At 42.5% G+C, this 17,820-nt stretch overlaps 1 protein-coding gene across 1 annotated transcript in view; it reads left to right on the top strand.

The window, feature by feature from the left end:
* Window positions 1-17,820, top strand: part of LOC308266059 (uncharacterized protein) — a gene marked incomplete at both ends in the record, with an annotated part of 178,896 nt that overhangs the window by 55,472 nt on the left and 105,604 nt on the right. Inside the window, 4 exons of the mRNA XM_080700095.1 lie at window positions 388-515; window positions 9,056-9,256; window positions 10,161-10,282; window positions 13,228-13,456. Of these exons, the coding sequence (XP_080556221.1) occupies window positions 388-515; window positions 9,056-9,256; window positions 10,161-10,282; window positions 13,228-13,456 (680 nt within the window). The remainder of the gene's footprint in view (window positions 1-387; window positions 516-9,055; window positions 9,257-10,160; window positions 10,283-13,227; window positions 13,457-17,820) is intronic.

A 17,820-nucleotide genomic window follows, 5' to 3' on the forward strand; every position in this document is an offset into this window, starting at 1 on the left:
CTAACGTGAGTGGAAATAGTATGTTAGGATGATTTTTTTGTTAAACCCCCAGAGGCCTGTCTTTAGGAGAAAGGTATGTTTTACCTTTAGTGTTTTATGTCTGAGGACATTTGGGCGTGGATTTCAAGTTAATGAATTTTGGATTTATTTCTAAAATTGGTCTTTAAAACTGAAAAGAAAAAACAAAATCTCCTGTTGACTTAAATCAACAAGTATGAACTTAACACCTGGGCTTTGCAGATGGCTCTTAGCTGACTTCTGTAGAATCAGTGAGGCTGGTTCCATGTGTCCTTTTCTGAGATTCCACTGGTGCTCCGAGGGACACGTCTCTAATAAAAACAGCTTCTCAGGAATCTTGCCTCTAATCACTGCCATCCCCTCTCTAAGGTCACAAAGAGGACAGCAAGTCAAAAAGTGGTCAGTCCTGGGTCTGGGCCCATGCCAGCGTGGACAGATTCGCTGTGCTGTGTGACATGTGGACTTGGGAAGCCGCTCTCCTGGAAAACAAATGCAAGGTATTTTTCTTAAAGACAAAGCACATGTTAAATGCCATTCTTATAAAACTTAGTAGTGTGTGTGTGTGTGTGTGTGTGTGTGTGTGTGTGTATAAAACTCAGAGGGACATTTAGGGAAGATTTCAGTAAAGCATATCATTTTTATATTAATACTCTTGGCTATAAAGATGTGAATAGTAAAATTTTCTTTACTCTGGTTCTTTTTCACAATAAAAATAAAATGTAAAGAACACCACTTCATCTGCAGGCACAATTTGCTAAAGGCCGTATGATTTAGGCCTTTCTAATCGTATGTGCGCTTCTAGTGAGAAGGGATGATGATTCTCCTCAGGCTCACTCGCTCATTCTCCAGTTATAGGGACCAGTCTTGTTGCTAAACACAGATCAGCTGGCTGACCCGCTCCTGGCCTTGGGAGTCGAGGCTGCTTGTGGGCGGGTGAGAGCAGCTGCACAGGCAGTACTGCCTGCAGTAAGTTACAAGCGTGAGTTGAAAGCAAGGAAACAGCGAGCTGCTAAATCACTAACCATGTCATTAGTGGCTTACATCTCAGTAATAAATGACAAGGAAGCGTGGTGGGATTCGGAGAAAACAGATCAAGCGATGTGTGCATGTATGAATGTATCACCCTGAGTCTCACTTTGATGTATAATTAAGTTACTGTGCACCAATAGATTTACTGGGGATTGAATTCGGAGGCATTCTACCTCTGAGCTGCACCCTTGGCCCAATTTTACTTTATTTATTTATTTATTTATTTATTGGTGGTACTGGGGATGGAACCCAGGGGCCTTCTACCTCCGGGCTACACTTGCAGACCTATTTTATATTTTATTTGGAAATAGAGGCTCTTAAACCAGCTGAGGCTGGCTTCCAACCTGCGTGATCTTCCTGTCTCAGCCTCCCACGTGCGGGGATTACAAGCGTGCGCCACCACACTCGGCTTTACTTTTTATTTCAAAACAGTGTCTGGCTAAGTTATCACACACTGGCCTTGAACTTGTGATCTTCCTGTCTCAGCTTCCCAAGTACAGAGATTACAGGTGTGCACCACCACACTCAGCTTATTAGTCCTTTTGACAATCACCATTTGTTAGCTTACTCATCAAATAATAAGTTTTTATTCTGCCAGGTCCTGTTCCAGGATCAGGGACATATAGGTACAGGTGAATAAAAGATGATCTCTACCTTGAAATAATGTATAACCTATAAAAGTCGATTCAGTCTCTAAGCAAATAGTATAGCCCAGCAGCTAACAGCTTAAAAATGAGGCACGTTCGTTGGGCTTAGTGGCGCATGCTTGCAATCCCAGCATTCGGGAGGCTGAGACCCGGAGAATCGCAATTCGCAGACAGCTCAGCTACTTAGTGAGGCCCTCTGCAACTCAGTGAGACCCGGTTTCAAAATAAAGAATAAAAAATTGGGCAGGGGATGTAGCTTGGAGGTCGAAGGCCCCTGGGTTCCATCCCCAGACTTGCAAAAGAAAAAAAAAAAAGGTACATTCAAGAGCCTTGGGGACATCAGTGGAGGGAGAGATAGGTCTTGCATGGTAGCTGTCAGTACGGAGAAAATGCTAGGAAGTCTTCCCAGAAGAATACATACTTAATCTTGCTGCTAAAAGATGAGTTAAGATACTGTCCATGGGAGGGGGGGGAGAAAAGATTTTCAAGCAGAGTAAACAGTATTTATAAGACCAGGGAGCTATTGCACGGAAATGGCCAGTTAGGATCAAGAGTCGACCTACACTGATCTGGCCAGGGAGTGATGGGAAACGGTCTAAACATGTATTTTGGGTGCAGACTGTGAAGGGCATGTGGATCGTGCTATTGTAGAGCTTAGCACACAGGCACAGGAGAGCGGTCAGTGACCTTCCAGATGTGACAAATAGGATCAGAGCTTTGCTCACAGCATCTGTCCTAGTGTCAGGGCGGGGAAAGGACCGGAATAGAAAGCCCCTAGGAGAAAGCCGGGTGTGGGGGAGCATGCTTGTAATCCCAGTACTTGGAAGGCTGAGATAGGAGGATCGTGCTTTGTGGCCAGCCTCAGCTACTGAGTGAGGCCTGCTGCAACTTAGTGAGACCTTGTTTCAAAATAAAGAATAAAAAAATAGAGCTGGAAGTGTAGCTCAGAGGTAGAATGCCCCTGGGTTCCATCCCAGTAACACACACACACATACAAAAAAAAAAAAAAAAAAAAAGAAAGAAAAAGAAAAAGAAAGCCCCTTATGAAAAAGAAGTGCAGTAGTTGGGCATGGTGGCGCATGCTTGTAATCCCAGCATTCAGGAGGCTGAGACCGGAGGATCACGGTTTGCGGACAGCCTCATCTACTTAGTGAGGCCCTCTGCAACTCAGTGAGACCCGGTTTCAAAATAAAGAATAAAAAAAAAAAATAGGGCAGAGGGTACAGCTCAGTGGTAGAATGCCCCCTGGGTTCCATCGCCAGACCCGAAAAAATAAAATAAAATAAAATAAAAAAGAAGTGCAGTTACTACAACAGTGGCCGGAAGAGTTTGAAAGGGACCCTAGAGTAACGATGAGGCATGAGAACAGGGAAGAGGATCAGACCTGAGAACATGTTGAAGTGGAAAGAGCAGGATTTGGACTTGATAGGACTTCCTCGGAGTCAGGGAGAAATAGAATGCAGGGGAGGGGGCCTTTAAAAGGGGAGATGGCCTGAGGGGTGACAAATGCCTGAAACTCCAAAGGCTCAGGAGATAAGGCCAGAGCTTCACAAAGCCATCCTGAGTTTCCTAATCAACAAACCCACCAAGCAAGTCTGGCATTCCTGAAAGGAGACCCTTCAAAGAACTTGTAAATGTCCTATGCAAATTCTCCTTGGAATCCCAAAAGTCACCCTAACCACAAAAGGACTTGCAAGCGGTCAGGCATTGGCCAGTCGGATGGCAAAGGGGGGACTTTCCCGCTTGGGACCCCCTCCCCTTTTGGGGAGCTGTTCTCTCTCTCGCAGGTCGTGTTGGCCCTGAGAGAAGGCAGAGTGCATCTGAGGGCACGTGACTCGGGAGACTCTCGAGTAGTGACCTGAAGGCCTCTGCTGGACATCATGGCTGGCCAGGCCCCTAGGGGTGACCTGTACCTCTTTTCTGGCAGATCGCGTGGACTCTGGGAGAAAGTAGTTTGCAACTGATGGGCACTTGGCTCGGGCGACACTCAGGTAGTGACCCTGAAGGCAGCTACTGGACCCCGGAGTTTCGACCGCCCCTATGGGGTGTTCGGCCACTTTTCTCTATTCCCTTCTGGCAAATCGCGTGGACTCTGGAAGAAAGCAGCCTGCACCTGAAGGCAATTCGGCTTGGGCTACTCTCAAGTATTGTCCTGAAGGCAGCTGCTGGACCCAGAGTTCCAGCCCCTTTGGGGGTGTTCAGCCATCCTTGCCCCACTCTCTGCTGCTTCCAATAAACCTTTTACTCCCCTTCAAAAATAAATAAATAAATAAATAAATAAATAAATAAATAAATAAATAAAAGGGGAGATGGTATGACTGTGGGATGCAGGGCAGGTGAGGGGTTTGCTGCAGCCTAGGTATGAATGTCTTGTGGGGAGCTGTAGGTTTGAAGCTCAGAGCAGGTGTGAGCTGAGGTGCGAATGTGGAAATGAATCAAGACACGTGGGGGAAGCCAGACATGTCTGAATGAGTCCCTGGGAAACACCTGCCTTTAAGGGTCAGGGCACGGAACCAGAAGGAACAGCCAGATAGACGAGAGAAAAACACGGAGGAAATAATATTGTGAGAGCCAGCCTAAAAAGAAAAGAAGTTCACGTAGGAGAGGATGGCTGTGGTGTGGAACTCAGGGAATCGCCAAGAAAGACGACTCCTAGCCAGGCGTGGTGGTGCACGCCTGTCATCCCAGCTACCCGAGAGGCCGAGACGAGGATCGCCAGTTCAAGAGCAGTCTGGGCAATCTAGTGAGACCTTGTCTGAAAATAAAATAAAAAGGCCTGGGAGTGTAGCTCATTGGTTGAGCAGAAAGAGGAGGGGGGAAAGGAGAGAGAGAAAAGGGAGGGTGGAGGGAAGGAAGGGAGGGAGGGTGGGCAGGAGGGAGTCCCCAAACCAAGCAGTCAGCAATGACTGTGTAGGACTCTTTTGAAAGAGTTATGGGTGTGAAGGTCAGACTACAGTGCTCTATGATATGTTCTAAAGATGGGAAGAAGGAATGTTTAATTTTTTTTCTAGTATAGCACACAGTTTACCACTTCATCTACTTGCTGGCCTGTAATTCCTGCACATGTAGGTCATTTGATTTGAACCCTGGGGCATTCTACCTCCAAGTGATGCCCTCAGTCCTATTTTATTTTTTATTTTGAAACAGCATCTCTCTAAGTTGCTGAAGATCTCGGCTAAGTTACTGAGGCTGGCTGGGTATCTGTGATCCTCCTGTCTCAGCCTCCTAAGTACTGGGAGGACAGGTGTGCAGCACCATGCTCAGCTGGTCACATGATCTTTTATTTATTTATTTATTTATTTATTTATTTATTTATTTATTTTTGTGGTACTGGGGTTCCTGGAGACCATCCTACCTCCGGGCTACACTCCCAGACCTATTTTATATATTTTTTGGAAACAGGGTCTCTTAAGGCAGCGAGGCTGGCTTCAAACCTGCGCGATCCTCCTGTCTCCGCCTCCCAAGCGCGGGGATTATAAGCGTGCGCCACCACGCCCGGCCACATGATTTTTTAAAACAAACAATTGATTGGTGCAAGACTTGGGCTTTGGAAAATGTTTCTTTTTTCCAAAGATAACTGGCCTCTACTGGTTAGTGTGCAACCTTGATCTGCCTTATTTTGATCAAAGAAGCAAATAAGAGATTTAGACTCATAGTGCAATAACTGAAAAGTCTGTATTAAATATAAACAAAACAGGATCCTGAGACTCAGCAAGTTTATTGGTCCTGGCATGAGTTTTAAACAGCCTCCCTCCTCCCTCCCTCCCTCCCTCCCTCCCTCCCTCCCTCCCTCCCTCCCTCCCTCTGTCTCTCTGTCTCTCTCTCTCTGTCTCTCTGTCTCTCTCCCCACCTCCCCTCCCCACACACCTTCCCTTCCCGTACCTCTCAGCCCAAGGAGGCCCTGGGCAGCCTCAATGGAAAAAGAAGAATAGAAGGGCAGAGAGGACTGGAAAACAAACCAATTTCTCTACACGTTAGCTGAGAGTCTACTCTGCTATCAGAGCTGTTCTCTGGGTTTTTTTCTAGGGTAAATGAAGCAATTTAATTTAAAACAATCGTTGAAAATCTCTTTCCTTCCTATCCCAAGAATAAGTTCCCTATAGTAACTGAGCTCATCTGTGCCAAAATGATAAAATATGGCCTTCTAAGTCAGAAATTCTGTCTAAAGAGCCTATTTTTAATGGCTAAGCCAGATTTCTATCTATAGTACAATTGATTTTCCTCAGAACTGATTCCACTGCCAAGCTCAACTGTTTTTGATTGTTAAGTATATTAGTATCGCTACTTAAAAAATCCTTGGACATAATGGGTTCTTTTATTTTTTATTTATTTATTTTATTTTGGTGGTACTGGGGTTCCTGGAAGCCCTTCTACCTCTGGGATACACTCCCACGGGCTACACTCCCAGACCTATTTTTACATTTTTATTTGGAAACAGGGTCTCCTAAGCCAGCGCGCGCGGCTGGCTTCGAACCGGCGCCAAGTGTGGGGATTACAAGCGTGTGCCACCATGCCTGGCTTATTTTTTAATTTTTATTTGTGTGTGTGTGTGTGTGTGTGTGTGTGTGGTTCTAGGAATTGAACCTAGGGGCTTTCTACTCCGAGCTATATACCCAGACCGATTTTTTTATTCTTTATTTTGAAACAGGGTCTCATTAAGTTGCAGAGAGCCCCACTAAGTAACTGAGGCTGGCTACGAACCCGGATCCTCCTGTCTCAGCCTCCCAAGTATTGGGATTACAAGCGTGGGCCACCACGCTTGGCTGGGCTCTTTTAAGTCCTTAAAATAACCATATCATGTGTGAAGATTCATAAAATTAAAACTGGTGCCAAGTAGATTAAGAGACTCAGAAAAGGCAGATACCTCGCACCAGTTCCTAAGTGATGTTACTATCTGCTAATATCTGCACTCTCTCCATGGCCATAAAGAACACACTTATGGAGTAATCTGAAAGAGTGTATACAGCAGTGAGAAGATTTTCATGTATTATTCCATTGAAAGGGAAACATTCTGTGATATGTTTTAGCTAGCATTGATTTTTGGCTTTTTTCACTTTCGATTGACCTAAAACACACTTTAAAAAAGTTTTTTAAATCCAAGAAATAAAAAAATGTCTGAGGTAGAAATAATATAAACACAGGACAGTTTGTTTCATCTAGTTTCTTATTTTCTCCAGTGTTTGAAGCCTACTACCAGTGTGTGCAACATATTACTTTGCCTGAGAGTTGGCCCTTGCCACACACAGGTGACATTTGACAGTCTGGGAAGACTTCTTAGACAAATACCAGCCCGGAGTTTAAGTGGAAATGGGCCAGTTAGCAAACAGATAATAAATAGAACCCGTGAGGCAGAAAGATCACGTCCCACCCTGTTGGGAAAGAATTCATGATAAAATTTTGCAAGGGTCTGCCTGAAAGCTTCTCAACGTCCAACTCAAAGCTTGAAAAGGCTTAATAGAAAGAGAGCCACATTTTCCTTCTCAACAGCTGAGGCTACCAAATATAAATATTGCAATCTTTGAGACATGCTTATACTAAAAAAGTATGTGTTATTTATCTGAAGTTCCAATTTGACTGGATATCTTATATTTTTATTTGCTCAATCTGACAACCCCGTGGGCAATAGCTGGCGTACAGTTTAGCAGGGCCTCTGCAAGTTGGCTTCAGTGATTGGAGTCAACCATAAGAACTCTCTACACCCCTGCTCCCCATGAACCAAATAGCCAAACAATTGGGCCCTTTGTCCAAAAACAGGTCAAGGAAGTGTAAATACTATAAACCAGCTCCTGGGATTGCGCTGGCCCAGCCAAAAGGGCTCAGGTTAGTCCAGAATGAATTAGGCAGGTAGTTATTTCTTTTCTAATCTCCTTCTGGGGCTACTGAGTGACACCTTCTTACCCCATGCAGTCATTCCTCCTTCATTTCTGTTTTGCCTTCTGCTATTTAATAATTGGATATTACTGGAGAGTAGAGCTTGGGTGGATAGAACAAAGTCATTTAGGTCACCCACTTGCTTCATTTCCCTGGGACTCACAGTCAAAGGGGTGACCATCAATTTCATTTACATCTTTCCGTCTGTACCCTTGGAACGTGCCAGGTTCCTAACCTGTGGAACATTTCCTGTGGCCTGAGCTTTTAGCCTCCTTTGGTGTTTTCCTTTCCATATTAAGGTTAATCCTGGTCCCTTAGACCAATATCCCCCCTCCAAAAAAACCTCATAAAATCAGGTGCTAACTACAGTGGTCCAGACCCTCCCTCCTTAAGCCTTAGCACTAGGTCGTCAGACACTGAGCATCTCTTCCTGAGTAGGAGTCGATTCCTAGTGCACTATTCATTCACCACTGTTTAACTCTCTAACGTAAAGGAGGAAAACTTTTCTCCTCTACCCTCTTAGATTCAGTGTCTGTGCCCTCAAAATTAAACAAACAATGGTGGCACACAACTGTAATCCCAGTACTTGGGAGGCTGATATAGGAGGATCACAGGTTTGAGACCAGTCTCAGCAACTTATTGAGGCCCTCAGCAATTTGGCAAGACCCTGTTTAAAAAAATTTTTTTAAAGGGGCTGAGGGCCGGGCGTGGTGGTGCACGTTTGTAATCCCCGCGCTTGGGAGGCGGAGACAGGAGGATCGCACAAGTTCGAAGCCAGCCGTGCTGGCTTAAGAGACCCTGTTTTCAAGTTAAAAAGTATAAGAAAAATAGTGTAGCCCAGGGGTAGAAGGGTTTCCAGGAACCCCAGTACCACCACCAAAAAAAAGAGTGGGGCTGAGGGTATATCTCAGAGGTAGAATGCTCCTGGGTTTAATCTCCAGTTTCAAAAAAGACGGAAGTGTTTACTATGCAAGCATGTGGAGGCCTTCACAGGAGAGATGTGAAAACCTAAAGTAGCAGCCGTATCCAAAGGCCCGTGTACCATTTTAGCAAGAGTGATAAACTATGGAGAGGTCATGACAGAGGAAAGTAGGGTGGGCTTCTAGGAGTGGTAAATATTTGGTGAAGTACCTTTGGATGGATTGTCTCATTAGAACTTATAATTATTGCAGAATTATGTTATTGATTACATACCTCACCCCTAAGAACAGAGGAAGAGGGGACAGGGGCAGAAGGTCAAACTCAAGTTGAGTTCTTCTAGCCTCGAAGCCTGTGGTCTTCCCTCGCCTTCCTTGACTGTCTGGGGGTTTACTAACTGCCCAGATGTGTACTGATGCTGCGTGAGTCTACACCAGGGCCCCTCGGCCCCCAGAGGTTCAGAGCGTGTCTCTCCTACAGAGGCCCCAGGGCTGGCCTGGGCACAGGCGGAGGCTTCCCCTTTTTGCTGGGGCTGCCTCTGCCGTTTTCCTGACCATCAGTTTTATTTTCAGCTTCTGGATAGTTACTTTGAAGCCTACCAGCACACACTGGACCCCGAGGAGAGGTTTGCTTTAGCACAAGTGATGACCGACATTATGCACCGGCGTCCCAAGTTTGATCTTGGCCACCCTTACTTCATTAAGGCCTACCGAGACGAATGCACCTGCCTGAGGCTTCACCTGCAGCTGGTGAGGGGTGTCCTTAGCCATCACGTGAGTAGGGTCTTCAATATCGCGTGCTAAAATATTGGAGATTGGAAGACATAAACCAGAAATGAAAATAACAATTTCCTTTCACCGTGGGTCAGAATTTGAGTTTTCTAGGCGGCATGGGCAGCACGCTGATTTGCAAGCTCATTTGCATTGCTGAATTCCAAGCTTAACTATGGACTCAAAGGGAGGTTTCCAACCCTAATCGCAATGAATGGTTCATAAGGAATTGTCTCAGATTTCATTGGATCATCAAGTTTATCAGTAGTGAAAAAAGAACTAATGATACATGCTTTCAAGACCTTAATGTGTATAAAACTGGGTGTATTTAAAACTTTTCTGTGATGACTTTTAGGACATTGAGAGAAATGATCACAGCGCATGTCTTCTTGGGACAAGTTAGGTGTGAAGCAAACAGGAGACAACGGATGTTGCCATCCACTTGGAATTTTTTCCATTTAGTGAATTCTTTCACACACAGGAACGTGTGTGTGTGTGTGTGTGTGTGTGTGTGTGTGTGTGGTTCTGAGGATTGAACTCAGGGACATTCTATCTCCAAGCTATACCCCTGGCTCTTTTTGTTTTTTATTTTGAAACAGGGTCTAAGTTGCTGAGGCTGGCCTCAAATCTGCAATCCTCCCGTCTAAGTCTCCTAAGTGGTGGGATTACACATGTGCGCCATCATGTCCGGCGAGCTTTCTTATGCCTCTTAGAGTCGGTATCCTGCTCTCCTTGGCTGACCCTTGGCTCATATTGAGAGACCAGAATGTCTCACTGCAAATGAGTCTTCAAAACAATGTCTGGGTGAAAATTAGCTAAATCACAAAGAGAGGCATATAAAGGCCCATAGAGCACACCCACGGGAAAGTTTCCTCTCCTAATTTGAACGCTTATGTGACATTTTTAGATGGAGCGTCAGCGGGAGTACGTCCAGAGGCTCTGGCAAGAAGATCATCCAGGTGATCGGAATAAATTCGGACTTCCTCTTAACATAGTTTGCAAACAACTTATTTCTCTAAACAACAGCTGGTAAGTTGGTGTTGTCTTTGGGCATTTTACATACACTCTAGATTCATTGAGGGTACAGTGTTAAATCTAAATACAACTTGATAAAACACCTCTCAAGATTTTGGAGAGACGCATTATAAAAGCCACAGAAGAGTGGTTCCCTTGAAAACTGGACTCTGTCTGCTTTGAAAATAATAAAGAACAAGCCGGGAGTGGCGGCGCACGCTTGTCATCCCAGCCTTTGGGAGGCTGAGACCTGGAGGATCACGGTTCGTGGACAGCCTCAGCTACTTAGTGAGGCCCTCTGCAACTCAGTGAAACCCTGTTTCAAAATAAAGAATAAAAAATAGGGCAGGGGGTGTAGCTTGAAGGTAGAATGCCCCTGGGTTCCATCCCCAGACCCGCAAAAAAAAAAAAAAAAAAAAAAGAAAAGAAAAGAAAGAAAAAAGAAAAGGAAATAATAAAGAACAGATGGCGAGGATGTAAACTTATGTCACTGAGTGCAGAATCATCGTTGTTCCCTTAAAAAGTTCCGGGGGAAAAGCGGTTGCTTTTAAAGTGCCCACATACCTGACTTAGATATGCTGCATAGTTTTTAAAAAAGGAATTTCTTTCTTCTAACAATGGTCACTAAAGAGGTTTCTGAAGATCTGTCTTGTGGTCTCACTCCTTCAAGGAGCAAAGTTCAGTTTCCTGAGTCTTTGGAGAGGCATTTTGTTGCCCTCCCTATTTCCTTCCAGTCTTTAAGGGTAGAGGGAACTGGGAAGCAGGTGACAAGCCCCAAGTTGCTCTGTGTGGCCCTAAATCAGGATCTCTCTATTGCCTTCAGATGGGTAGAGAACTTTCTTGGCTCCTCTCAACATCCAGGCAGTCTGTCAGGACCTGGGGACACAGATGTCAACATGGGCATGGTTCTATGCTCCTGTGAGGTTTGCACTCCACCAGCAATAGCAGACATTAAGAAATTGCCATGATGGAGCCTAGTGTGGTGGCGCACACCTGTAATTCCCACCACCTGGGAGGCTGAGACAGGAGGATTGCAGGTTCGAGGACAGCCTCAGCCTTAGTGAGATGTTGTTTTAAAATAAAAAATAAAATAGGGCTGGGGGTGTAGCTCAGAGGTAGAATGCACCTGGATTCAATCCCCAGTACAGAGAGAGAGAGAGAGAGAGAGAGAGAGAGAGAGAAGAAGAAGAAGAAGAAGAAGAAGAAGAAGAAGAAGAAGAAGAAGGAGGAGGAGGAGGAGGAGGAGGAGGAGGAGGAGGAGGAGGAAGGAGGAAGGAGGAGGAGGAAGAGGGAAGGAGGAGGAGGAGGAAGAAGAAGCAGAAGAGGAAGAGGAAGAAAGAGAGAGAAGGAAGGAAGAAAGGAAGGAAGGAAGGAAGGAAGGAAGGAAGGAAGGAAGGGAGGAAGGAAGGAAAGACGTTAGTTTAGTTAGTTATCATGATGGGCTATGATAGCGTCTTGGGACCAGGAAGCATTCTGTGGGAGAAGCAGCCTTGGAGTTCCAGACCCCAAACTGCGTTTTTTTTCTGTAGTACTTTCTCAGGACTGCTATCTTTACAGTAATGAACTTGAGACACCAGCTGTGTGTGGCTTACTATGGCAAGAATCTACGATTCAGGAAATGATGTTTGGCTGACCCATCCAAGGCTATATGGACATTGAAACCTATCAGAATAGTCTCAAAAGCAAATGTTTGTTTCGTGAGATGCCTTTCCAGCTTTGGGGCCAGAATTCTTAAGATCCAGGACTAAGAAGAATCCCATTTGCATAGATTTAAGGGGAAACATTTATGTTCTTCAGTTCTATGTAGTTGACTTGTATTATATCCTTTTTTTTCCAAAGTAATAACTCACAGAAGAACATTTTATTGGTTTTGGCCTCATCCGTGTTGAAAATATAATATTCTTCTAAAATATTCCAGCAGTTGTTCACATAATTTAAAAATTGTCTTTGTCTGTCTATTAACATTTTGGGGGAAAAGGATAAAAATTCTGGTGAAAATACAAGCCAATAACCATGGTATTTCTCTTTTATCTAAAATTATTTTGTTTATATTAATTTTTTGGTGGTACTGGGGTTCCTGGAAGCCCTTCTACCTCCAGGCTACACTCCCAGACCTATTTTTTAAATATTTTTATTTGGAAACAGGGTCTCTTAAGCCAGCAAGGCTGGCTTCGAACCTGCGCGATCCTCCTGTCTCTGCCTCCTAAGCGCGGGGATTACAAGTGTGGGCCACCGCACCTGGCTTGTTTTCAAATATTTGACTAGATATTTATTACTGAAACATTGGTAGTTTTTCCAGATAATTTTTCTTTTATTTTTTTCTTTAAAAAAGAAACAGGTATTACTATGTTGTCCAAACTCCTGAGTTTAAGTGATCCTCCTGCCTGAGCTTCCCAAAGTGCTGGAACTATAGGTGCACACAACTGTGCTCTGCTCATACACAGCCTTAATTCTTATCGGTCTTTTAGGATATACACCTGTTTCTTTCCATTTTAAAGAGTTTATGTTAAGGCAAAGAGCATGTTGTAAAATCCAGTAGGTTCCCTGGTTGGCTTCTGAGGTCCCTCTAAGTTCTGAGGCTTTTGTTTTGTTTTGATTTGGTTTGGTTCTTACTTACTTATTTATTTTGGTACTGGGGATTGAACTCACAGGCATTCTATCTCCGAGCTACATCTCTAGCCCTTTTTTTATTTTTTGAAACAAAGTCTTGCTCAGTTGCTGAAAACCTTGCTAAGTTGTTGAGTCTGGTCTCAAATCTGTGACCCTCCTATCTCAACCTCCCCAGTACTGGAATGACAGGCCTGTACCACCATGCCCAGCTGTGTTCCCAGTTCTTTACAATGCTGCAGATCCATAGAAGCTGCATTACTGATCTTTAAAAACGTAAAGTTTCAATATCTTCAGAAACGGAGTAAGTTCTTCATTGTGTAACTGATCATTTGTTTTCCGTCTTACTCAAGCCCAGATCTGAAAAACGTTCACCTGCTGGAGTTCCACCCTTCCCTCGGCCTGGCGGGGCTCATCCCCAAAGCCCTAGAGCACCTGCTTCAAGAGGCCCGCAGCGCCCGCAGGCCTGCCTCAGCCAGTGGCCTCGCTGAGCTGGAGCGACGCGTCCTGCGGCTGGCCCTGAACCTGTGGCTCGCTCCCACCAAGCCTGGGGCCTGGTACAGTGCACAGCTCCAGAAAGATGTGGGTTCTTTCTGCAGGGGGTAGTTGGCAAAGAGACTGTTTCCTTCCAGATGTTACTGTTTAGCTTTGTTTTTCTGTTTGGCTTTATTCCCCTCTATTTGGCCAGAGACAGTGCAGTCATAGGGCTTGCCAACATTTTTATGTGATTTTTTTTTTTTTGGCCAAAGTTTCTAGTTCAGAAGGATACTGCTATAATGAAATTGCAAAGGGAGATTTCATAGGTATGTGAAAAAAGTTATTTTCTGGTTTATTTACATTTTAACAATACATACTTTTATTGAAAATTATATATTTTCTTCTAAGACTTTTCCATAAATTTCCTCTTTTTTGTTTTGTGTCAAACTCTGGTGAAGGGGAGAGATCACTGAGTCAGGAGTCAAGGATCTAGACTCAGGTTCAGCCCTGCCATTGTCTTGCTGAGTGACTCTGAGCAAGCGTCTTGGCCTCCCCAAGCCTCAGTTAACTTGTTTATAAAATTACATTTGTGTATTTAGGAAGAACTTAAGGGCGGTAAGCTCCGTGATTTCTAAAGCTCCTTCCTCTGCTGCTCAATGATTCAAACTGTGGTATAATGGTTTCTATTTGTCTGTAGTTGGATTTTAATCCTTTTCTTTTTCTATGAAGGCTATCAAGACTAGGTCTGGGTTTTCAATTGAGTCTTAATGTGGGGCATTTTCTGTATGACAGAGGATATTCTAAGAGCCCCAGCTGCCCAAAATATCAGCTTCATGGTTTTGCCTTGGCCTCCACCTCTTCCTGCCCAAACTAAGAGCCCAAACTAAGATTGGCTTTTATTTTAAATTGATAAAAAAAATTGTATAACACTACAAAGAATGTTAGCAAAAAAAAAAAAGGAGCAGACAAAATTTAACCTAAATATGATCACTTCAATGCACTCATTATTTTTCTGAATTCAGGTATTCCTTACATGTATGTTTTACACAGTTATAATCAGATCCTTCCTACACCGTTATCTTCGTTTTTCTTAGTGTTATATATATTTTCCATATTACTAACTGGTCTTTGTATTCTCCTCTATGAACACGTAATTTCTTTACATGATGAATCAGAAATTCTCTAGCCATTTTCCTATTGATGCCTGTTCAAGTGGTTTCTAGTTTTTCATCATATTTTTTAAACTTTTTACTGGTGCATTATATACATACATCATATTGGGGTAAAAATCTTGTGTGTATATACCTGTACACATCACTGATTTAACCCCTACCCAATCCCCAGCCCATTCCCTCCCCATCCCTCCTTCCCTTGCTCGGCTTAGTGGTTGACTTCGATATGTTTAAGTACATTGCGTGTTTTAGAGATTTTCCTTCTCCCCCCCCCTCCCATCCCCTCATTTAGGTTGTCTTGTTTGCTTCTCTATAGGATTTCCTTTTTCATCTAGAGTTCCTCCTATGACCCATTTCCCCTTAGCTTTCATATATTAGGGAAAACATCTGATTTCTTATTTTTTGTGACTGACTAATCTCACTTAGCTTAATGTCCTCCAGTTCCATCCATTTCCCTGAAAATGATGTAATTGAGTTTTTTTTTTTTCTGATGGCTGAGTAAAATTCCATTGTGTACATATCCCACAGTTTTGTAATCCATTCATCTGTTGATGGACATCTTGGCTGGTTCCATAGTTTGGCTATGGTGAATTATGCAGCTATGAACATAGATACACATGCATTAGTTTGGTAGTTTGGTTTCCTTTCTCTTGGGTAGATACCCAGAAGTGGTATTGCTGGATCAAATGGTAGATTTGTTCCCATTCTTCTGAGGATTTGCCATACTGTTTTCCAAAGTGGTTGCATTAATTTGCAATCCTACCAACAATGTCTTAGAGTTCCCACTTCTCCACATCCTCGCCAGCATCTGTTGTTGTTTGTGTTTTGAATGATTGCCATTCCAGTTGGAGTTAGGTGAAATCTCAGGGTAGTTTTGATTTGCATCTCTCTGATTGCCAGTGATGTTGAGCACTTTTTCTTGCATTTATTGGCCATTTGAATTTCTTCTTTCATGAAGTGTCTATTTAGTTCACTTGCCCATTTTGTTATTGGATTATTTGTTTTGTTAGTGTTGAGTTTCTTGAGTTCTCTGTATATTCCAGATATTAGTCCTCTATCGGAGGGGGAGGTGGCAAAAATCTTCTCCCATTATGTTGGCTCTTAATTGAGGTTCTTGACAGTTTCCTTTGCTGAACAAAAGCTCTTCAGTTTCATGCAATCCCACGTATTAATTTGCCTTTTAATTTGTTGTGTCTTTGGGGTTTTGTTGAGAAAGTTTTTTTATCTGTGCCTATGTGTTGCAGTGTTGGACCTATGCCCTCTTCAGGGAGCTTCAAGGTCTCTGGTTTAATTTCCAAGTCTTTGATCCATCTTGAATTGACTTAAGTACATGGTGAGAAAGTGAGATTAATTTCCAATTTTCTGCATATGGTTAGCCAGTTTTGCCAACAGCATTTGTTGAAGAGGCTATCTTTTTCCAGTGGATGTTTTTGGCCCCTTTGTCAAAAATCAATTGGCTGAAAGTGTGTAAGCTTGCTTCTGGGTCTTATATTCTGCTCCATTGGTCTATGTTTCTGTTTTTTTGCCAGTACCATGCTGTTTTTATTATGATGGCTTTGTAGTATAGTTTAAAGTCAGGTATTGTGATTCCTCCTGCACGGTTTTTGTTGCTGAGAACTACTTTGGCTATTCTGGGCTTTTTGTTATTCCAAATAATTTTTTTTCTTTTTATTTTTTTTCTTTTCTTTCTTTCTTTATTTTTTTTATTGGTGCACTGTATTCATACATCATAGTAGGATACATACTTTTGTAGACATACATGCACACTTTTCCTAGTCAGCCCTCACCCAATCCCCACCCCATTCTCTCCCTATCCCTCCCTCCCATGCTTGGCTTAGTAGTTGACATCTAGTATTATGGCAATTTATCTAAAATTAAAAATGATAATCTCACATAACAGTTTCATTTGTCTGATACCAAGCTTTTGATGACTTAAAGATAACATTTCAATATTTCTTTTTGCTTTCTTTATTACCAGAGAATATTTTTTTTCTATTTTTTAGGTGAAACTATCATATATTTATATATTTATTTTTCAGAAAAAAATCTATCCTAATATGGAATATGGACTCTAGGTACCCAAAATGATCTTGAAAAAGAACAAAGCTAGAAGATATATATTTTCTGATTTCAAACCATATAAAGCTACAATAATTGAAACAGTGTAGTACTATTCTAAAGGCAGATATATAAACCATTGGAGTTAAATAAAAGCCTAGAGCTAAATTCTTCCCTATATTGTCAAGTTATTTTTGACAAGGTTTCCACGAACATTTGGTGGTAGAAATATTACTCTTTTAACTAAATATTGTTAAAAATAATAATTACATGGAAAAGAATAAAATTGGACCCTTACCTAATCCCATATACAAATATTAACTCAAAATAGATAATAGACCTAAATATAAATCTTAAGACTATAAACTTTTAGGAGAAAATCTGGGTCATTAAACCTCACAACATTGAAATTGGCAGTGATTTCTTGGTTATGATTTCAATGGAACAGGCAACAGAGGAGTATACAAACTCCCTAAAAAATAAAAAAAATATTGTATATCCAAAGACAATGTAAACAGAGTTAACAGTTACTAATAGAATGGGATAAAATATTTCCAAATGCTATATCTGAAGGTATATTAATATTCCAACTAGAAATCCTAGAAATTAACAACAATAAAGGCAAACAATACCCTTTAGAGATAGGTAACAGACTAACATAAATAATGAATCTCCACAGATAACCAATCTTAGTTGTCTGTTGGATGGAAAATCTTGTTTCTCTAGTTCTGGAGTGTGTTACCTATTTCTTCTTTGTAGTTAATCTCTTTGAGTATTTTCTCTAGTGCTGGTTTTGAAGATATAAATTCCTTCAGTTTCTGTTTGTCATGGAAGCTTCTTATTTCTCCATCTAATTTGATAGAAAGTTTTGCTGGGTAGGAAATTTTTGGCTGGAAGTTGTTTTCTTTTAGAGTTTGGAATATGTTACGCCAAGCCCTTCTGGCTCTCATAACTTGGTTTGGGAAGTCTGGAGTGATTCTAATTGGCTTGTCTCTGAATGTCACTTGGCCCTTTGCTTTTGTTGCCTTTAAGATTCTCTGCTTGGCTTCCACATTGGTCATTTTGACAATTATGTGGCGTGGGGATCCTCTTCTCCGATCCTGTCTAAAGGGAGTTCTATAAGTTTCCTGGACCTGTGTATCAACCTCTTGCTCTATGTCTGGAAAATTTTCTGCTATTACTTCCTGGAAGAGATTGTTGATCCCTTTGGTTTCACTTTCTTTTCCCTCCTCTATTCCA

Source organism: Muscardinus avellanarius (genome assembly GCF_963383645.1).
Source record: "Muscardinus avellanarius genome assembly, chromosome: 8".
In the NCBI taxonomy this organism is placed as follows: Eukaryota; Metazoa; Chordata; class Mammalia; order Rodentia; family Gliridae; genus Muscardinus; species Muscardinus avellanarius.